Below are 17,730 nucleotides of genomic sequence, written 5' to 3' on the forward strand. Positions count from 1 at the left end.
TTGCGTTTATAATTTTGTTCAGTATATATTATATATCTATATATACACACACTCAATGTCGTTCATATCTTTTTAACTGTTTTAGCGCTGCACTGTTCTATCTTATATTGTTTTGGAGTGCGTATCTTTACTCTGAGTGCTTTCCTTTTCACTCTAGTGCAGTGTTTTTTTTCTTTGATAGGCTTTTTGTACATGGGAAGATTCTGGATAGAAGAGGACCTTGCATTTTTAAGCAAAGCGCACTTGAAGATGGGTCTCGGCAAATAGAGATTTGGGTTAGAAAAAAATTATTCAAATCACATTATATGAAAAAAACATACATTTTATTGGACAACTGCAAGCACCTTAAACCACAATTGGTTACGGTTACAACACTGGGTATTTTCACATCTAATTATTGCAAAGGCTTGTGATTAAACTGCAATGGATAAATCAAAAAACAAAGTGGCACCATAATTTGTAAAACCAGAAATAAATTTACATTCAATCCACAGACTTAAAAAAGAAAAAAAAATAATAAAAAAAAAAAAAAAAATGAGTAAAAAGTTAAATAGATCTCTGCTTACATTCTAAAATCTGCATCACCTCTAACATCATGTAATTCTATTTGCCATTGTAAAGGGAGCAAAACAAACTGAATGTTTAAAAGGGAAAACAAATTACTAAGTTGTTAGTTTATCGAAAATACATGTAACCAGTGCATTTCTTTTAAAAAAATAATGCTGAATTATATGTACACCTAAGCAGTTGTGAAATGGCTATTTAACGGTCAGAATATTACAACGAGTAAAGAGCTACTATGCCCACTGCACTACAGACCGAAGCATAATGTTGGTTTTAAAATCTTTATTAAGTTATTTTGCATATGTGCAAAAATATAATAAAATGTTACCTTGGACATTACACACAATATATCCCCAGTGGCAATTTCCATAGCTAATGCAACATACAACATTAATAGATCCTTATGAGAATACTACCTATTGTAAGAAATCAGCCTAATAAAAGGCAAAATTTTCTGATATTTAATAAATATTTGCTTCTTGGGATAATAACTAAAGACAGTCTGTTGTACTCAGCTGATGTTAAATAGTTCGGAACACTTCATATTTGTTTAAAGACAGAAAGTTATTGAAAAAGTAATGCTCCAGTGTAAGGGGTTTTCTTTCCTAGAACTATCTTTTTACTATAACTCCTGTGCTTTATCCCAGATGGGGCAAGTTCATTCAGCATACAATGGCGACTGGTCTCTTGCGAGTGTGCAGACTTTAATGTGTTTTAGAAAGAGGAGGTAGCTGAAAGTATGCGGAGATGGGCTTGGCCTCACCTGAACACATGAAATGTTGCAGCAATTTGAAAACCTATACTATGAATGTTGTCATGTGCATACATCAGTTTAGACTATAAAGAGTTCAACTTCCCCCTAAAGTGCCATAATGGGGCAATTGCTTTAAAAAAAGAAGAGCAGCTTTAGTTGCCGAAACTAAGAAAATGACCACGCATCTTCGGAAAACCCAGCTGTAATTCACTACATGCAGAAATTTCACTAAAAATGAAGTGGAGGAGATCATTCTGCTTTGGATTTGAAATCTCCTTTACTGTTAAGTAACCTTTTCAGAGCTAGATGGGCAACAGACAAATTACAGCCTAGTCCAGCACTGCAAGGTTGTCAATGAAAAAAAACATTTACAAAGTGAATGTACATACACTATAGTACAAGAATGGTAATCCCTCAGTTAAAGTAAAAATATTACAGTACCCATGCATTAGGCCTGTTAAGTCATTTCAAAAGCTTGAATTTACCCAACATCTGCTAAAACTTATCTTCATAAATAGTTACAAAATCTGGCAGACACATGGAAAAATGTACTTCTTGTTCAAAAATTGGACATCTGAATGCCACGTAACATGAAAAACAAGACCAGATTAGGCATTTTTTTTCTTTTTTTTCTCATTTTTCTCCCACGTCCCGGTCCCCAGAAAAAGTGGGTCGGTAAAGCTTAGAGCTGAAGACACAGAGGCTAATCTTTCCATTGACCACAGCGCACACCAAGCAAAGGAAAACAAAACAAGGTACTCCTAAAAGAAAAGTCGGAAAGCTAAAGCCAAATCACTCAGAATCCTGTTACAGATATTGTGACAGTCGCTGTTTTAAGTCCAAAGTATTTGAGGGAACATTCCTACGAATTTAACCAGGGATGTCGCAGGCACTCACTAGCAGATGCACGTTTCTCGGGAACCATTTCTAACATGGGAGTGAGAAAATCTGTAAACTGAGCAGCATCTTCATGTGGCCAGCCATACTTCTCCACCAGAACATCAAACAGACTCCAAGGTTTTAGTTTAGTGATGTGTCGAAGCTCCCCTACATTGAGAGAGCAAATTATTTATGAATTAGGAAAACAAGAAGCTTTCACATAACGTAATTGCTTTGTTAGACAGAAACATTTTATTACAGACATAATATAAAAAGGGATTAGATATATGTAGATATAGTTTGAGAAACATTTGAAATGGTGTGCACATCTGAAGCTGTAAGAGAAATGAATATCTATCTTTCTGCTCACTAGTAGGTCACTCTACTGATACAGCTAACCCACCCACAACAAAAAAAAAAAAAAAAACACTGGATTGAAGGTAAATACAAATACACAGCAGTAAAGGAGGTGATCATCTAGACCAGTGGTTCTCAATTCCGGTCCTCGGGACCCACCAACAGGCCAGGTTTGCAAGATAACTAAATTACATCACAGGTGATCTCATTTGCTGCTCAGTGATTGCAGTATTCTAGTCTGCATCCCCCAAGGTAATACTTAAAATCTGGCCTGTTAGTGGGTCCCGAGGACCGGAATTGAGAACCACTGATCTAGACCACAGGTGTCAAACACAAGGCCCGCGGGCCAAATGCGGCCCCCCAGGCTATTTCATGTGGCCCTTCACCTCTCCTGCAGCTGCGGCACCCCCCTTGTCTCTGTAGTCGGCAGAAGAGTGGGTGGAACTCCTTTGCCAGATTCTGCACTCCTCTGTGCAGCTGCAGAAAGGCACGTCTTTGCCCCCCCCCCCCCCTTCTCAGCAGTCTGTCCACAGAGAGGAGGAGAGGAGGGCAGAACTCCTCTACAGATCCTGCACCTCTCTGTGTAGCCGCAACACCACCTTGCCTCCCCTGGTCTCAGCATTTAGCAGACTCTGGAAGCTGACTCCAGCCCCCTTCTGGTTCTCCTCCAGACCCTGCACTTCTTCCCAGATCCACCCACATCTTCTTCCTGGCAGCAGCATAAGCTAAGGGTGTGCATTGTGATATAAGGAAGGGTGGGTGACTCTTGGCATCTCATGTAAGGTAAGGTTTAAGGGGGCGTGGGTTGCTCTGGACATCTAATCTTACAGATATAACCGGCCCTTTGAGGGCAACCATAATGCTGATTCGGCCCGCGCTGAAATTTAATTTGACATCCCTGATCTAGACAATACTTGTAATGTTGATGCAGGTTCTGGGTAATATGCACTGGTGTTTCAATGAAGTAAAGAAAGTACCAAAGAAGGCACAATTCAGCAAGAGCTACACGGGGAACCTTGATGATATGGCCTGGCATATTGAGTTGTCCTCTACTGCCTCATTCTTTGAAAATCGTCTATACTTATATTTAGGGTTCATGCACATTAAAAACTGCTTTAGAAATGCTGAACAAAAAGCATCTAGCAGCGTTTAGTGTAAGCTATGTTTAGTAAGTGCAGCGTTAAGGAGCGGGGACGCCAACATCCTTAACCAGTGAAAATCTGGAGCGGGATGCCGGACGCCGCGTCCTTATCCTTTACAACGGATAAGTCATTAGTGAGCTTCCCTGCTGACAGCTGAATGAAAAAGATTGTCCGTGATACCAAAAGCTGAAAAATATGGCGTAGTGGTCCCCTCTCCCCCCAATCCATACCAGGCCCTTAGGTCTGGTAGGAATTTTGAGGGAAACCCCCACGCCAACATGTAAAAAAAAAAAAAAAAAAGCCCCCCCCCCCAAAAAAAATACATACCACACCCTTATCAAAGCACGCAGCCTGGCAGGCCAGGAAAGAGGGGGATGAAACAGGGGGATGAGCTGACTCTGCCCTCCCTACCCTGAAGCACCTTGTCCCACCCCCCCTCTTTCCTACAACCCTGACCAGTGGTTGTGAGGATCTGCATGGGAGGGGGGGCTTATTCGAATCTGTATTCTGCCCCCCTATGTGAATAAGTACGGGGTACATAGTAACCCTGCTCATTCACCAAAAGAAGTGTAACACATAAAAACAACACAAATTGTGCATACTAGGTCCATGATGTCACAGATGGCAGTGCCACCAGGTGACGTCGTCGGGTAGCCCCCACCTCTTAGCTATTTAGAAACTGTCAGACGACAGGAGCATTCGACACCAGTGTTTAATCAGAGTTTAGGAGCTGTCAGTGTTTTTTCTGCCAAAATGCTACTGCTTCAAAACGCACTGGCAGAGGGTTTTTTTTTCTTCTGCCACTAAACTCTCCTGCCAAAAAAAACACTGAAAAAGTCTATGTGCGCATGAACACATAGTATAACATGTGGGGGAGTTTAGAGGCAGTTTAAAAATAAATAAATAAATCTGATGCATAAAACAGCAGCTGTAAAAGCGCCCAGTGTGCATGAGCCTTAATTGGCAACTATGCTCCTTTCCTTGTAGAGTTTCTTACTGTATTCCTCATCTAGGTGCTCACCAAGACTTCAGTGAATAAACAATGCAAGTAGAAAGGAGTCGCTCTAATAGAAACAAAATGTTAGAGTCTTGTTTTTGGCAGTAATTTCTTACAGGCTTAATTTATTTTTAGTCACACTGTGTAAACTTTCACTTTCTACATGCAAATACCTGAATAACAGACATTTCCTTTGGCACAATTGTTCAATGACATTTACACATGTAACAACATTTCTAAGACTCCATTTGTTAGAGTACAGCACACGGGTTAAATAAAAGTACCTTCAGGTGAGTGGACACTGGCAAAAAAAGAAAGCTGCAGGGACAACCCCTGTGTGACAGATTTCACTTTCAGACAGCCTCAATTTTGTAGCAATCATTGGGAGATTATAGGAACAGAAGCGAGGAACCAGTGTCCTGTACTGTACTCCAAAAAAATTATTTTTACTGGCAATTTAAAAATCCCTTTTTCTTAGTTGTATAGGACTTAGGATTTGTAGAGTCTGCCAGGCATCAGATTATGTTTGAGTACCACATCCTGATGGGCCAGTTCCTGTGGTGAGAATCTCTAGAATACCCTGGAGCCATAAGCATCTACTGTGAAGGCCCAAGGGTCCCTGGACCTGGCAACAAACCTGTCCAGTTTGTTGTTGAATCTGGATGGAAATAGATCCACAGCCCCTAAGCATTCGCTACCTGCAGCAAAGAATTTGAAACACCTCCAAATTCTGTTTGCCAATTTTTCATGCCTGGGAAGAGAACAGCAGACAAGACTAGAATGTATAGTTCTGCCTAAGAGATCAGGTCGGCTTCCTTGTAAGTGGCACAACTTCTGGTGCCTCCCTGATAAGTGATTTAGACCACGGCCGTGGCATTGCCTGACTCGATTCTTGTCACTATGTAACTGAGAGGTCAAGCACATTAGGATATTGATGGGAAGCCAGGGTTCCTCTGATGACCAAGTCCCCTGCATCATTTTAAGAACTTTCCATAAATTAGAGGAAAAGGGTTTCCCTGACTTCGTGTCAGGCTGGCCTTGCAGGACAGGAGCATGTGGTGGTCCAAAGACCAGGACAGTTTGTCTCATGCTGCCAGAATGTTGAGTTGCAATGGTCTGGAATTAAAACTGGGCATTTGGCACTGACTCAAAGAAGGCTAGTATAAGGTCAAAGACCCTACAGCTAGACAGTTGACCCTGGGACCAAAGAGCCTGTGCAGAGATTTGCTGCTGGGCAAGAAAAACCTCTGGGACAGTGCTGTATCCATCATCAGGTCCAGGTACTCTAATCAATGAGTCAGTTCTAGCAGCCATTTCTGATGATCCACAATCCAACCGAAACTCTGCAGTCTGAACTGACTATTGGACATTGGCTGACAATCATAGGGAGGACCAGGTAACCCACAACTTGGGAATGGAGCAGAGTTCTAAAATGGAAAAACACCCAGGTGAACACCTGGGGCCCATGGACAGATCAAAGGAAAAAGTGAAAAATTGGTAATGCCGATAGTGTTAATGAGGAGAAAAGATGGGAGCGTGAGCAAAAGTAAGTATCCCGGATGTCTACTGAAGCCAGAAAATCCCCAAATAGGGAGTCAGTGACCAACCTGGTGGATTCTATGTGAAACGTTTGAACACACAGGAACAAGTTTAGCATTTTTTTAGATCCAGAATGGGCCAAACTCCTCCATTTGTTTGGGAACTGAAAAAATTCAAGTTCGAAGGCCATAGAGTGTTACCTGTGTCTGGCTAGAGCAGCGACACCCTGTGAGAGGAGTTGCTGAATAGCACCAAAAAGATTTGCCCATTTTAATGGGAAGAGATTCAAATTGGCAGAATTTGAAACTGCAGATTGTAGCCCCTGGAAATGACATTCTGTACCCAGACATCTGAGATTTTCTGAAACCAGAGTTGCTACAGACCCTGACAAGTTGGGGTGCCTCTTCATTGGGAAGGTGGCTCAGAGCTAGATTTGGCTGGCTTGGAGGACTACATTTGCTGACAAAAGCTTGTTCCAGACTTCAGCTTGGAGTTGGAGGCCTGACAGGAACGAAAGGAACTTTTCCTAATCTCAGGAGTATAAGTGCAGACCTTTTTATTCTGCAGAAGGAGAGTACTCCTATCCCCTGTGATCTCCTTGTGTGCATATCCAAGGAGAGAACAAAGAGGGGTTCACCTTTGAATGGCAAGCACTCTAGGAGTTTCTTGCACAGGAGTTCTGCTGACCAGCATTTAAGCAACTGAATCATCTGCATATGGACAGAAAGAAGGCTCATCCTGGAGATCTGATAGAGCATACCCGCCAAACTGTTCACACAGTAGCATAAGGCCACAGGTAAAGGCCTGCCAAGGAAAAAAGGCATTAAATAAGGCCTCTAACCTATTATAAACTGGGTCTTTGAACACAGAATTATCCTCTACAGGTACTGTAAGCATCTTTTTAAGTTTTAATTTTGTTTTAATTGTAGAGACTATGCCTGAGACCTGGGGTCAAGTGAACAAGCCCAGGCTGCTTTAACACTAAACAAGATCTTAGTGTCAGTAAGCGCAGCAATTGTATCCTTAAGCTTGGATGAAATTTCAGGTAGATAATGATCTTTCTTGCCTACCTCCTCCTCAATCAGTGTGTCTGCAGCTAACGCAAAGTGACAAAAACCCAGGAATGGAGACTGAATGGGCGCGCTTGTGTTATCTACCGCTTTTAAAAGAACCAAAATTCTGCCCATGAAATCAGACACTGTGGCAGCAAATTCCTTCTAAGATGAGCAGGCAGACGTCTGAGTAACCAAAGGGCCAGCGGAAGGCAGGGAATTACACTGGGGGCAACAATCAGGATTGAGGGTACTAGGGCCCATTGGAGATAGTCTACCACCATCTTCTCTGAAAGAACATGCTGAGTCTGGCCCCCTTACCCCTGCACTTGTGATCTATCAATGTGCAGCTTAAAAATGTCACCAGAGGGGTACTCCAGACCTACTGCTGTGGAGAGGGAAGGGTTAAGCCTTCTGTGCCAGACACTTAAGGCTGCTGACATCTAGGCAGGTGATCAGAGATCGCTGTACTGTACTAGAAAAGTAGCCTTTGATTCTGCTGCAGGCAAGAGGAACATACGCCCAAAGAAGGAGTGCCAGACTGAAGGCATAAAAAATAGCACCACATTTAAATGGCTGGTGTCTCCGAGATATGACTGCAACACATCATTTAAAGTTTTGCAGCCCTCGCTCCTATGTGACCGAGCATTGGAGCGCCAGCATCAAGGGTGCATGCACTGCACTTACCACTGAAAATATCTTTACTATGGACAGGATACAAAAGATAAGACCCCACACTGGCTTCCCCTTCACAGTGGGGATAGGGCTCCGCTGCTGCAGATCATGGCCAAGAAGTCAACTGATCTGGAAGCTGCAGAAGAAGGCATAGTGGTTATGGTGCAACCTGGAATCTTGATAGTAGACTCATCTTTAAAAAAAAAAAAAACCTCCATAGGAAAGAGGCAAGCTTCCCTCATATGAGAGGCCCATTACCTAAGGACATCAAGGTAGCTTAAAATGGAAAAGTTTTCTAGGGTATACCCCTGCAGCTTTTTTTTTTTCCAGTGTCCAATCACCTGAAGGTAGCTGCAAATGGTTAAAGACTTGTGTACTGTATTTTTCAGCTAATATAAGATGACAGCATACTGCCATTTTGGCTAAACAGAACAAGGGAAAATCAAAATGGACTAATAGGTTTGCATCTTTTTTTAGCGTCTTTGTAGTTCGCAGGTGTGTCTCAACAGCACCATAGAATGATTAGAAGCATAGCATGAAGTGTTGTGGGCAGGAAGCAGACCAACAATGGAACAATGTAGCATAAACACTTGTCCTCTCGACTTCAAATATACATACTGGACAGAAGAATATCAACCCCTTAACATTCAGCTGGTCTACAGGTGTGGGTCAGTAAATTAAACTGAATGAGAAAATGGATGCTAACGCACAAACACTTTTCCTTATATATTAATGTACGAGATTGACCTTCATAGGAAATGCTTTAAATCTAGATTATGAACTCCATATTGGGTAAGAAAAAAAAAAAAAAAAAATTACATTTGTCACTGCAAAGTGAGTGACTGAGCAAATCAGGATGGATTTACATCACACTAACCTATGTATTGATATAGTAGGCACCATCCAATGTCAGAAGATTGCAGTTGCAAACTTTAAAGTGGCTGTAAACCTCAGACATGAGTGTATTAATCTCTATCCAAAGCACTGAGTGTTATTTCTCTCTGCTGACTCATTCCTCTAATATCCCGGTCACTTCCGACAGATTTTCTCAACTCCAAGAAATAACTGTTGGGGGGGGGGGGAGCTCCAGCACACAGCCTATTATTGACATCCACAGCTATGCATGTTCCCCTGTTGTGTGAGGAAGATGTGTGTCCCTTCCTTCCAATCAGGACTTAGAGCTCTATTCATGGAGCTCTGCAGTGTGAGACTTCAGATCCCTGCCCCCTGCTTTTCAGAGCTGCGAGATACTGTGTAAAATGTGTTTTGGAATGCTGCATAGAAGAAAGTGCTGCGAATAAACCGGTACAACTTGTGTAGGATTTGGTTCATCTCTGGTTTATCACCTGATGCTAGTCACTTCTCTAGCGAATTGTAAGGGTTTTTAACCACTTTAAGATATCTCCACTTTGCAATTTGCAAGCCTTCTGAAAATGCTAGTTTAGATTAGCCATCTCTGGCTTTATTACTTTTGGAATCACGGACTTGGAAAAAAAAAAAACACAGAGCTCATGACAGAGGAAAGTCAAGGCTCCATTTCTGTGTAATTGTTAGAAAAAAATTAAATATATTGCAATTTAAGGACTTTTGGGGGGCATAGTCTGAGAAGATGGTTGTGTTTTAGCTGGGCTATGCACAACCCCGCACTAACTGCAAACTTCCCTGCAACACTGCTTTTCCCCACCTGCAGATGTTGGGCTATTGACGTAGGCACCACCCAACACATTTCCTGTAAAAGGCACATCTTCAGGGGATTCACCTATGCCAATATCATGCTTGAACATTCTTGCACATTGGGCAGAGTCTATGTTGTGATGTCCAGGTTTGTATATTTACTTTGCTGCTAGCTGCCTACACCTCTAAGCAATGACTTAACCACTTATTGAATTACTCTAAACCCGTCAATCAATCACTCCAACCCATCCAGCACTATATACTCTACTTCCAGTGGGGGCTTGCAGTGTAATTTAACCAAGGCTTTATTGGTCGATGTCTGGAGACTACTCCATACAAGCGAACATAAATACACATGCTATTCCAAAGTTCCCACAACTTTTCTAGAATAGATGGCTTTCCTATAGCAGATTCCCTTTTTCCTAAAGTTCACATTGCTTCTTTAGGACCCATTTTATTTCTCTCTGATGACTCCCCATAACAACTTTCCTAATGATTGCTTATATTTAGTCCCTCTACTCAGAAGTTCCCTACTCCTCTCATAGTTTATAAGGAAGCTCATCAACAATGCTCCCATTCACAAGCTATAATGTTCAATTATAAACAGCCTTTATTGAAAATATTGCTTGATTTGAAAAAAAAAAAAAATAATGTCAGGAAGCAGCAGTTTTCTTAAATGCTTTCGTAACTTCCCTTAAAAAACAAAAACTACTTTATACCAGTTATACATTTTATAGGTGGGGTTCAAAACATCAGATTCTTACTTTAACAGACCTGGGACTACAAACCAGCACCACATGCACTAACTGTATAATCTCAGGCTTTGATCAATATCTTACCCATCTTTGCACAGCTCAGTCCTCACATTTGCATTTACATCAGCACTTAATTGACCAAGCTAGAGTACCCAAACCAAGGTGAACAACTTACCTTCCCAATCACTAAAATGGGGGGGTCCAACAGGCTATTAAACACTAGGTAAATATTAAAACCCCAGTACCACATGGTTACCTGGACGATTTCTACAAACCTTTACCCATAATGTTCCATACCATGAATTAAATGAAGCTTACACAGCCCTTATCCTGTAAACTAGGAAAAACCCTGAACACGTCTAATCTTACTGTCCTATAATCACTAGTTAAAGATTATAACATACTGGTTAAATCATGGCAGATCACATCCAAACCTACACCCTGTGCTATTCACTCCCCACTAAATGAGCTTCCTTTGTAACAAGCACACTTATCTGGGTACACAACCTGCTATAGTGGCCATGGTCCAAGCAAAGCCACTATCTTCGTCTCACCACCCTACACATGTATAATAATCCCTACACATGGCTAAGAATATCCATGTCTCCTCTCCCATACAATGTCCCAAGGCAAGGCTGCCCCCTTTTTCTCAATCCTCTTCAACTTAGAACTGGACCCCCTTATATCCAATCCTGAATACGCCATGCCTAGTATACTTTAAAATATCTGATTATTCTGGTAATTTGATCAAACCAAAGGCACTTCATCCAACCAAATGTACCAAGCCTCCTTTGAGAAATCTTTATTCCATTATCTGGTGTGAAAGCAAAATCTCTTATCTTGGTGTAGCAATCCCTAAACCCCCCCCCCCCCCAAATGTATACAGGATCAATAAATTACCTCTATTACGCTGATTAAAAACAACTCTCACTACTTGGTTGCATTTTAACATGTAATTTATGAACACAGTCATTTAAACAAATAGTAGCTTTCCCAAAACTTTTTATACCATGCAGGTTTCTCCAGTGTGGACACTTTCAATCTAAACATCTGCTCACTATTTGCTCTCTTGTGGCAAAAAAATACCATTTTGCATAAATGGATTACCCTGATCCCCTTCTATTTAAATATGTTACTGAGACACTTAGGCCTTCCCCCTTCCTCCATATACTACCAGGTGAATGACTGCCACCCACCTAATGTCTAATATTGCACTCCATGTCATCAGTTGGACTCTAAACTGTGCTGGTATTTAACTATTAATCTCTGAAAAAAATTGTATTTCAAAAGGTGAGTTCTGCATTTGCACAGTCTGCATATCTTCATAGAACAAGTTTTTCGAAAAGCAGATTTCAGGATATTAGGCGTCTCCGCAACCATAAGATGGCAGGCTGTTTATAAGTCAAAATTTGCATATCACTTCTTGGAGTTCCCGGGGAGCCAACATGGTCTGCAAACAGCAGAGGGTGCCTTCTATCAACATTTAAGGTTAGTTTAGTGTGCTGTATCTTAAGAGTTTAATTCACTGCATGTAATATATCACAGTGCATTAAAACAAATACTATTGGCGATTTTGTTAGTGTATTTTAAGGATAGGTTCCTTGGTTTTCACCGAATGAAATATGTGCTCACCAGATTTTACCTACAAGTGTTTGATCCTTTAAAAATGAATGGCATTCTACTAAAGGTGCAATCGGCCTGAGTTACTATGAAGGGGAACAGCTGAATCAATTTTCATAAAAATGAACAAAATGAAGAAAATATATTAAAATGTTACCATTTACCCCAACTACATTAAAAGAAGCAGTTTTGTGGTTCAGAAACAGTTACCTTTTTTGGTGAAAAAATCCTTGGAATATTTCCCCAACATAGCAAATTTTCGAGGGATTTTTCCCAGCAGTTCAGTGATCAATGCTATGTGATCTGTGTTTGAAGAACATTGCCAGCAAAACAGAAACATACAACTCAATCAGTACATTTTATACATTTAGAAAGAGGGCACGGTGCAGACAGAACAAATCTCCGACTCATTTCTGAAGCTTTACCATATATATGATCTGGATGGTGGTGGTGCCACAGCAACAGATTAGCCAACCCAATATTATCTGTTGTCAAACCTTTAAACAGAAAAGATTAAACTGGAATTTTTTTTTTTATTTGCACTGAGATTGGTGCCTTTCCAAAGAGCCATGGAAAATGGTTCAGCAACCAAAACAAAAATATTTTAAGGGTGTCTGGAAAAAAGCAGTATGATTTCAAGATTCATTCTGTCCACATCACAATGCCTTCTGTAAAGAAGAGGTACTACCTCTGCGATTGAAGAATTCCCGAGAATATTTTCCAGACAGAGCAAAGTGTCTTGGGATATTGCCTAGAAGCTCAATGATGTGTGCTATGTGGTCTATGGAGGAGAGAAAAAGGAGTGAAGGGGTAAGAAAAAAAAAAAAAAAAAAAGAATAGAATGAGATAAGAAAAGAAGAGGAGGGAAATAGAATTAATTAAAATAAAACTCAAAACCAATTATGGGGCAAACCCATGCAGACAAGGCCCAGCAGAACAGACTCCATTAGTAAAATTTATGACCAGCGTTTGTGTTGCAGAATAAATCAACAAGCAATAAAGCATGAGAATGGACAGATTTAGACAAAGAGTAGAACAGCCTTGGTACGCCAGTTAGGAATAATTAGTCCTTAAATATAGTCTGTCAAAATCCAGACACAAAATCATGTGTACAAGTACCAGCTCGAAATTTTAATTAGTAACATGAGGTGGACCTCATGTATAAGTGTGATTTGCAAATTCCAAAGAAAACATAAATTAAATACCTTAGATCTATCACAATTGCTTCATACTAGCTTTATCTTTTCATATGGTCCTGCAGACCTTTCAGATCAACAGACCTGCACACTATCTCACCTGACTTATTAAAAAGCACAAAATATCTGTATTGCTTCATGCCCTGGAGAGAAGCAATTGACAGGTTACTTAATTTTAATACCAAAAGGAATGCTGGTCCATCTAAGCGATTTGCTGCTGAATAAATGATTAGCTCAGCACATAGACTAATTGTATCTAATGACTGGCAAATCACACCTACATGCGAGCTGTTTAATGGGTTCTTGTGACTACATACTACTGGAGCTCAGCCGGCAGCTTTCAAACAAATGCATGTCTTACAGAGATTTAATGTCGTCTGAGTGACATTATGAAATAAAATGAGCTTGCTGAACAATTTCCATCCACTTCACTCTTGATTATAAGAAGAAATAAACAAGTTGAAGTTATATCATGAGGACTTTCAAAACATGTAGCTTCTTTTCAGTCATTCTTTCTGTACAACTATGAAGTTAACATGCATTTCTCCATCGCCCAGTGAAAAAGTAAGAGTTTAGAATTAGGATTTCACTGCCATTGACCATGATTTATTTTTTAATGTAAAAATACCATAGATCCTATATTAGTTAGGACCACTAACTATAAAGTATTTTTTCCCCATTTTGGCTAGAGTGGACAAGATTAGAATGCTAGGTTATTGTCACCACCCCCTGTTAACCACTTGACCTCCGGAAGATTTACCCCCCTCATGATTAGGCCATTTTTTGCGATACAACACCCTGTTACTTCAACAATTGCACTGTCATGCGATGCTGTACCCAAATAAAATGTATGTCCTTTTTTTCTCCCCCATAAATATAGCTTTCTTGTTTCTTGATCGCTGCTGCATTTTTTTATTTTTCAAGCTATGAAAAAAAAAAAAATAAAGCCAGACAATTTTGAAAACAAAATTTTATATTATATATATATATATATATATATATATATATATATATATATATTTTTTTTACTGTCTGCTATAAAACATATCCAATTAAAACAAAATAAATAAAACTAATTTTTTCATCAATTAAGGGCAATATGTATTCTGTTACATATTTTTGGTAAAAAAAAATCCCAATAAGCGTACATTGATTGATTTGTGCTAAAAGTTATAGCCTCTACAAACTATGGAATATATTTAGTGAATTTGTATTTATTTTTGCTAGTAATGGCAGCGATCAATGATTTATAGCGGGACTATTGCGGCGGACAAATTAGACACTGACACTTTTGGGGGATCCATTACAGTGATCAGTGCTAAAAAAATATGCACCGTCACTTTACTAGTGGACACTGGCTGGGAAGGAGTTATCAGAGGGCGATCAATGGGTTAACTGTGTGCATAGTCAGTGCTTGTGTACTGTGTTGGAGGTGCTTTTACTAGGGGGAGGCATTGATCCATATTCCTGCTTCGCAGGAACAAAGGATCGATGCCTTCCCTACTGACAGAACGACAATCTGCCTTATTTACATAGAACGATCGCTGTTCTGGCTCTCTACCCAACGATCGGCGGGTGCTGGTAGAAATCGCGTCCTTGGTACCCACAGATCAGAGTGGATCGCCGGCGGCCACATGCGCGCCTCAGACCTGGAAGTGCAGGATCACATACTAGGTATGTGATCCTTTGCAGGAGGGCCAGTAGTAGGAAAATCCAACATTTTTAATTGTCATTAGAAATCAGAACATAAACTAGAGCATTTCCTTAACTTTGGAAAGACTCTCACTTTCTGTTGTGTCTACTGGACAGAAAATAAATGAAAATCTCTATCTACTCTATCCACTACATGACATAGAAATTAATTCATAGACCATGGGTTATATGCTGTTATCAGGCGATTGGACACTGGCAAAAACTTTGCTTGGTCCACCCCCTAGTGTCCAGTACTGTGCAAAGATTATAGGCAGGTGTGAAGAAATGCTGTAAAAAAAATAATGCTTTCAAAAAGTATATATTTTCATTTAAAATGTACAGTGAGCGAACATGAAAGAATATTTAAATCAAATCAATATTTGGGGTGACTAGCCTTTTGCTTCAAACCAGCATCTATTACACTTGCACACAATCAGGGAATTTGTAGGATTGGAGCAGGTGTAGAATCACCTAATTAAACAAAGCAGTTGTTAATGACCATCTATTTCATACGTAGGACAAAAAAAATGCATTAACTGAAATAGAAACAGCAGTGTAAAACAGGGCGAGGAATAGCCAAACTCTGCTACTAAGGGGAGGTTGTGGAAGACCGTTTCATGTCACACACCATGACAATACTGTGCATAGCAACATGACACAAGGTAATTAAACTGCATCAGCAAGGTCTCTCCCAGGGAAAGATTTGAAAGCAGAAAGGGGTTTCAAGATGTGCTGTTTAAGCTTTTTTGAAGAAGCACAAAGAAACGGACAACATCGAGGACCACAAATGCAGTGGTTAGCCAAGAAAACTTAATGCAGCAGATGAAAGACACTTCCCTTCGACATCAAAAAATGCCCATCAGTGTCATCAGCACAGAACTGGAAGAAACCAGTGGGACTCAGGTAAACCCATCTGCCTGGCCAGAAGTGGTCATGGAAGAATTGCAGCAATAAAGTCATATCTCTGATGTGGAAACAAGGCTAAACACGAAGACATAGAAGCTGGGTGCAGAAAAATGGCAGCAGGTGCTCTTGACTGAGGAGTCAAAATTTTAAATATATGGCTGTAGCAGGAGACAATTTGTTTGCCCAAGGGCTGGAGAGCAGTACAAGGATGAGTGTCTGCAGGCAACAGTGAAGCATAGTGGAGGTTCCTTGCAAGTTTGGGGCTGCATTTCTGCAAATGGAGTTGGAGATTTGGTCAGAATCAATGGTATCCCCAATGTTGAGAAATGCAAGGAGATACTTAGCCATCATGCCATACCATCAGGGAGGCATGTGATTAGCCCCAAAGTGTACCTAGAAGAATTGATGCTGTTTTTAAAGCAAAGGGATTTCTCTTCATTTACTTTCCATTTTGTTAATTGATAAAAATAAACTATTAACACTTCTTTTTATGAAAGCATTCTTTTACAATTTACAGCATTTTTTCACAGCTGCCTAAAACGTTTGCACAGTAGTGTGTATCTAAATAACCCCACCCACTCTGTGATACAGCATTAAAAAAAAAAAAAGAAGAAAAAAAGATCACCCATCTGGGGTAATACTGAGGGAGGAAGACCCAATGGGCACCTCCCTGATTAGAATAAGAGAAAAGGGTGCAGGTTACAAGGGACATGTGGCATGGCATGCAGCCATACATTTACTGCCTTAGTCCTATCCCCCGGGTGGAATTTGTTGGGAAATTACCAAGTTAAAGGAACTGCAGGGAAGAAGGAGGGGAGATCAGGCTTCCAAGCTACCCTTGTTTTCAAGCGGGAGAAAGGAGAATATTAGAAAAAAAACATAAAAGTACTACTGCTGCTGCAAATAAAAGACAGGAGAAAACGTGAGTAAGACGACCAACAGAGTAGGAATCCCTTTACTTCCCAGGGGTAAGGCTTGGCTATACTACAAGACCTTGCAGTAATGAATGGCCCTGGTTGTATAAAGGCTAAGATATGGGGAGGATATATAAAGCCGAAATAGGGTAAGAGGTGGCACACAGTAAGCAGGATAAGCCCAAAAAACTTTGTACAAGATGATGAATTAAAACTTAGGATGAGGTTTTCCCCCAGATCACTAGGTGTAAACAGTTTAGCGGGAGACTGTCAAACAGGTAGATGCAACTTGCATGTGGGAGACACAGTGGCAGTAAATTCTGCCTTGGTCAAACAGGTCCTGTGATGAAGGTCTTTAACCTCCCTGGCGGTAATCCCGAGCGTGACTCAGGGTGGATTTTTTAGTCCAGGATCGGTATCCCCGAGTCACGCTCGGGGTAGATGTGCAGAGAGCGCAGCGGTGTCTCTTACCTTCTCCTGGCGATCCAGCGATGCTCCCTCATTGCTGTGACCGCCAGCCGAGAGTCCCGCCGCTCGTCTGTCGGTCTGATGACTTCCTAGTTCCGTTCCCTGGGAGCGGAACTAGGGAGGGAAATTCAAAACGTTGCACAAAACACAAACACATTTTATATTATATATATATATATATATATATATATATATATATATATATATATATATATACACACACACACATATATATATATATATATATATATATATATATATACCTATATACAGTGGGTACGGAAAGTATTCAGACCCCCTTAAATTTTTCACTCTTTGTTATATTGCAGCCATTTGCTAAAATCATTTAAGTTCATTCTTCTTCCTCATGAATGTACACATAGCACCCCATACTGACAGAAAAACACAGAATTGTTGACATTGTTGCAGATTTATTTAAAAAGAAAAACTGAAATATCACATGGTCCTAAGTATTCAGACCCTTTGCTGTGACACTCATATATTTAACTCAGGTGCTTTCCATTTCTTCTGATCATCCTTGAGATG

The 17,730-nt window shown here is 40.4% G+C and overlaps 1 protein-coding gene across 12 annotated transcripts in view; it reads right to left on the reverse strand.

The window, feature by feature from the left end:
* Positions 1–301: 301 nt before the first annotated feature.
* Positions 302–17,730, reverse strand: part of SRPK2 (SRSF protein kinase 2) — a 291,812-nt gene continuing 274,383 nt past the window's right edge. For 7 of the 12 annotated variants that reach the window (XM_082254419.1, XM_082254422.1, XM_082254425.1 and 4 more), the window contains 2 exons: positions 12,697–12,789; positions 302–2,365 (listed from right to left, as the gene is read on the reverse strand). In XM_082254419.1, coding sequence (XP_082110545.1) covers positions 2,181–2,365; positions 12,697–12,789 — 278 coding nt within the window. In that variant the 3' untranslated portion in view covers positions 302–2,180. Of the gene's footprint in view, positions 2,366–12,218; positions 12,312–12,696; positions 12,790–17,730 lie in introns of all 12 variants that reach the window. The other 5 variants (XM_082254427.1, XM_082254426.1, XM_082254421.1 and 2 more) reach the window with 2 other exon arrangements.

This window comes from Pelophylax lessonae (assembly GCF_965119305.1).
Source record: "Pelophylax lessonae genome assembly, chromosome: 4".
In the NCBI taxonomy this organism is placed as follows: Eukaryota; Metazoa; Chordata; class Amphibia; order Anura; family Ranidae; genus Pelophylax; species Pelophylax lessonae.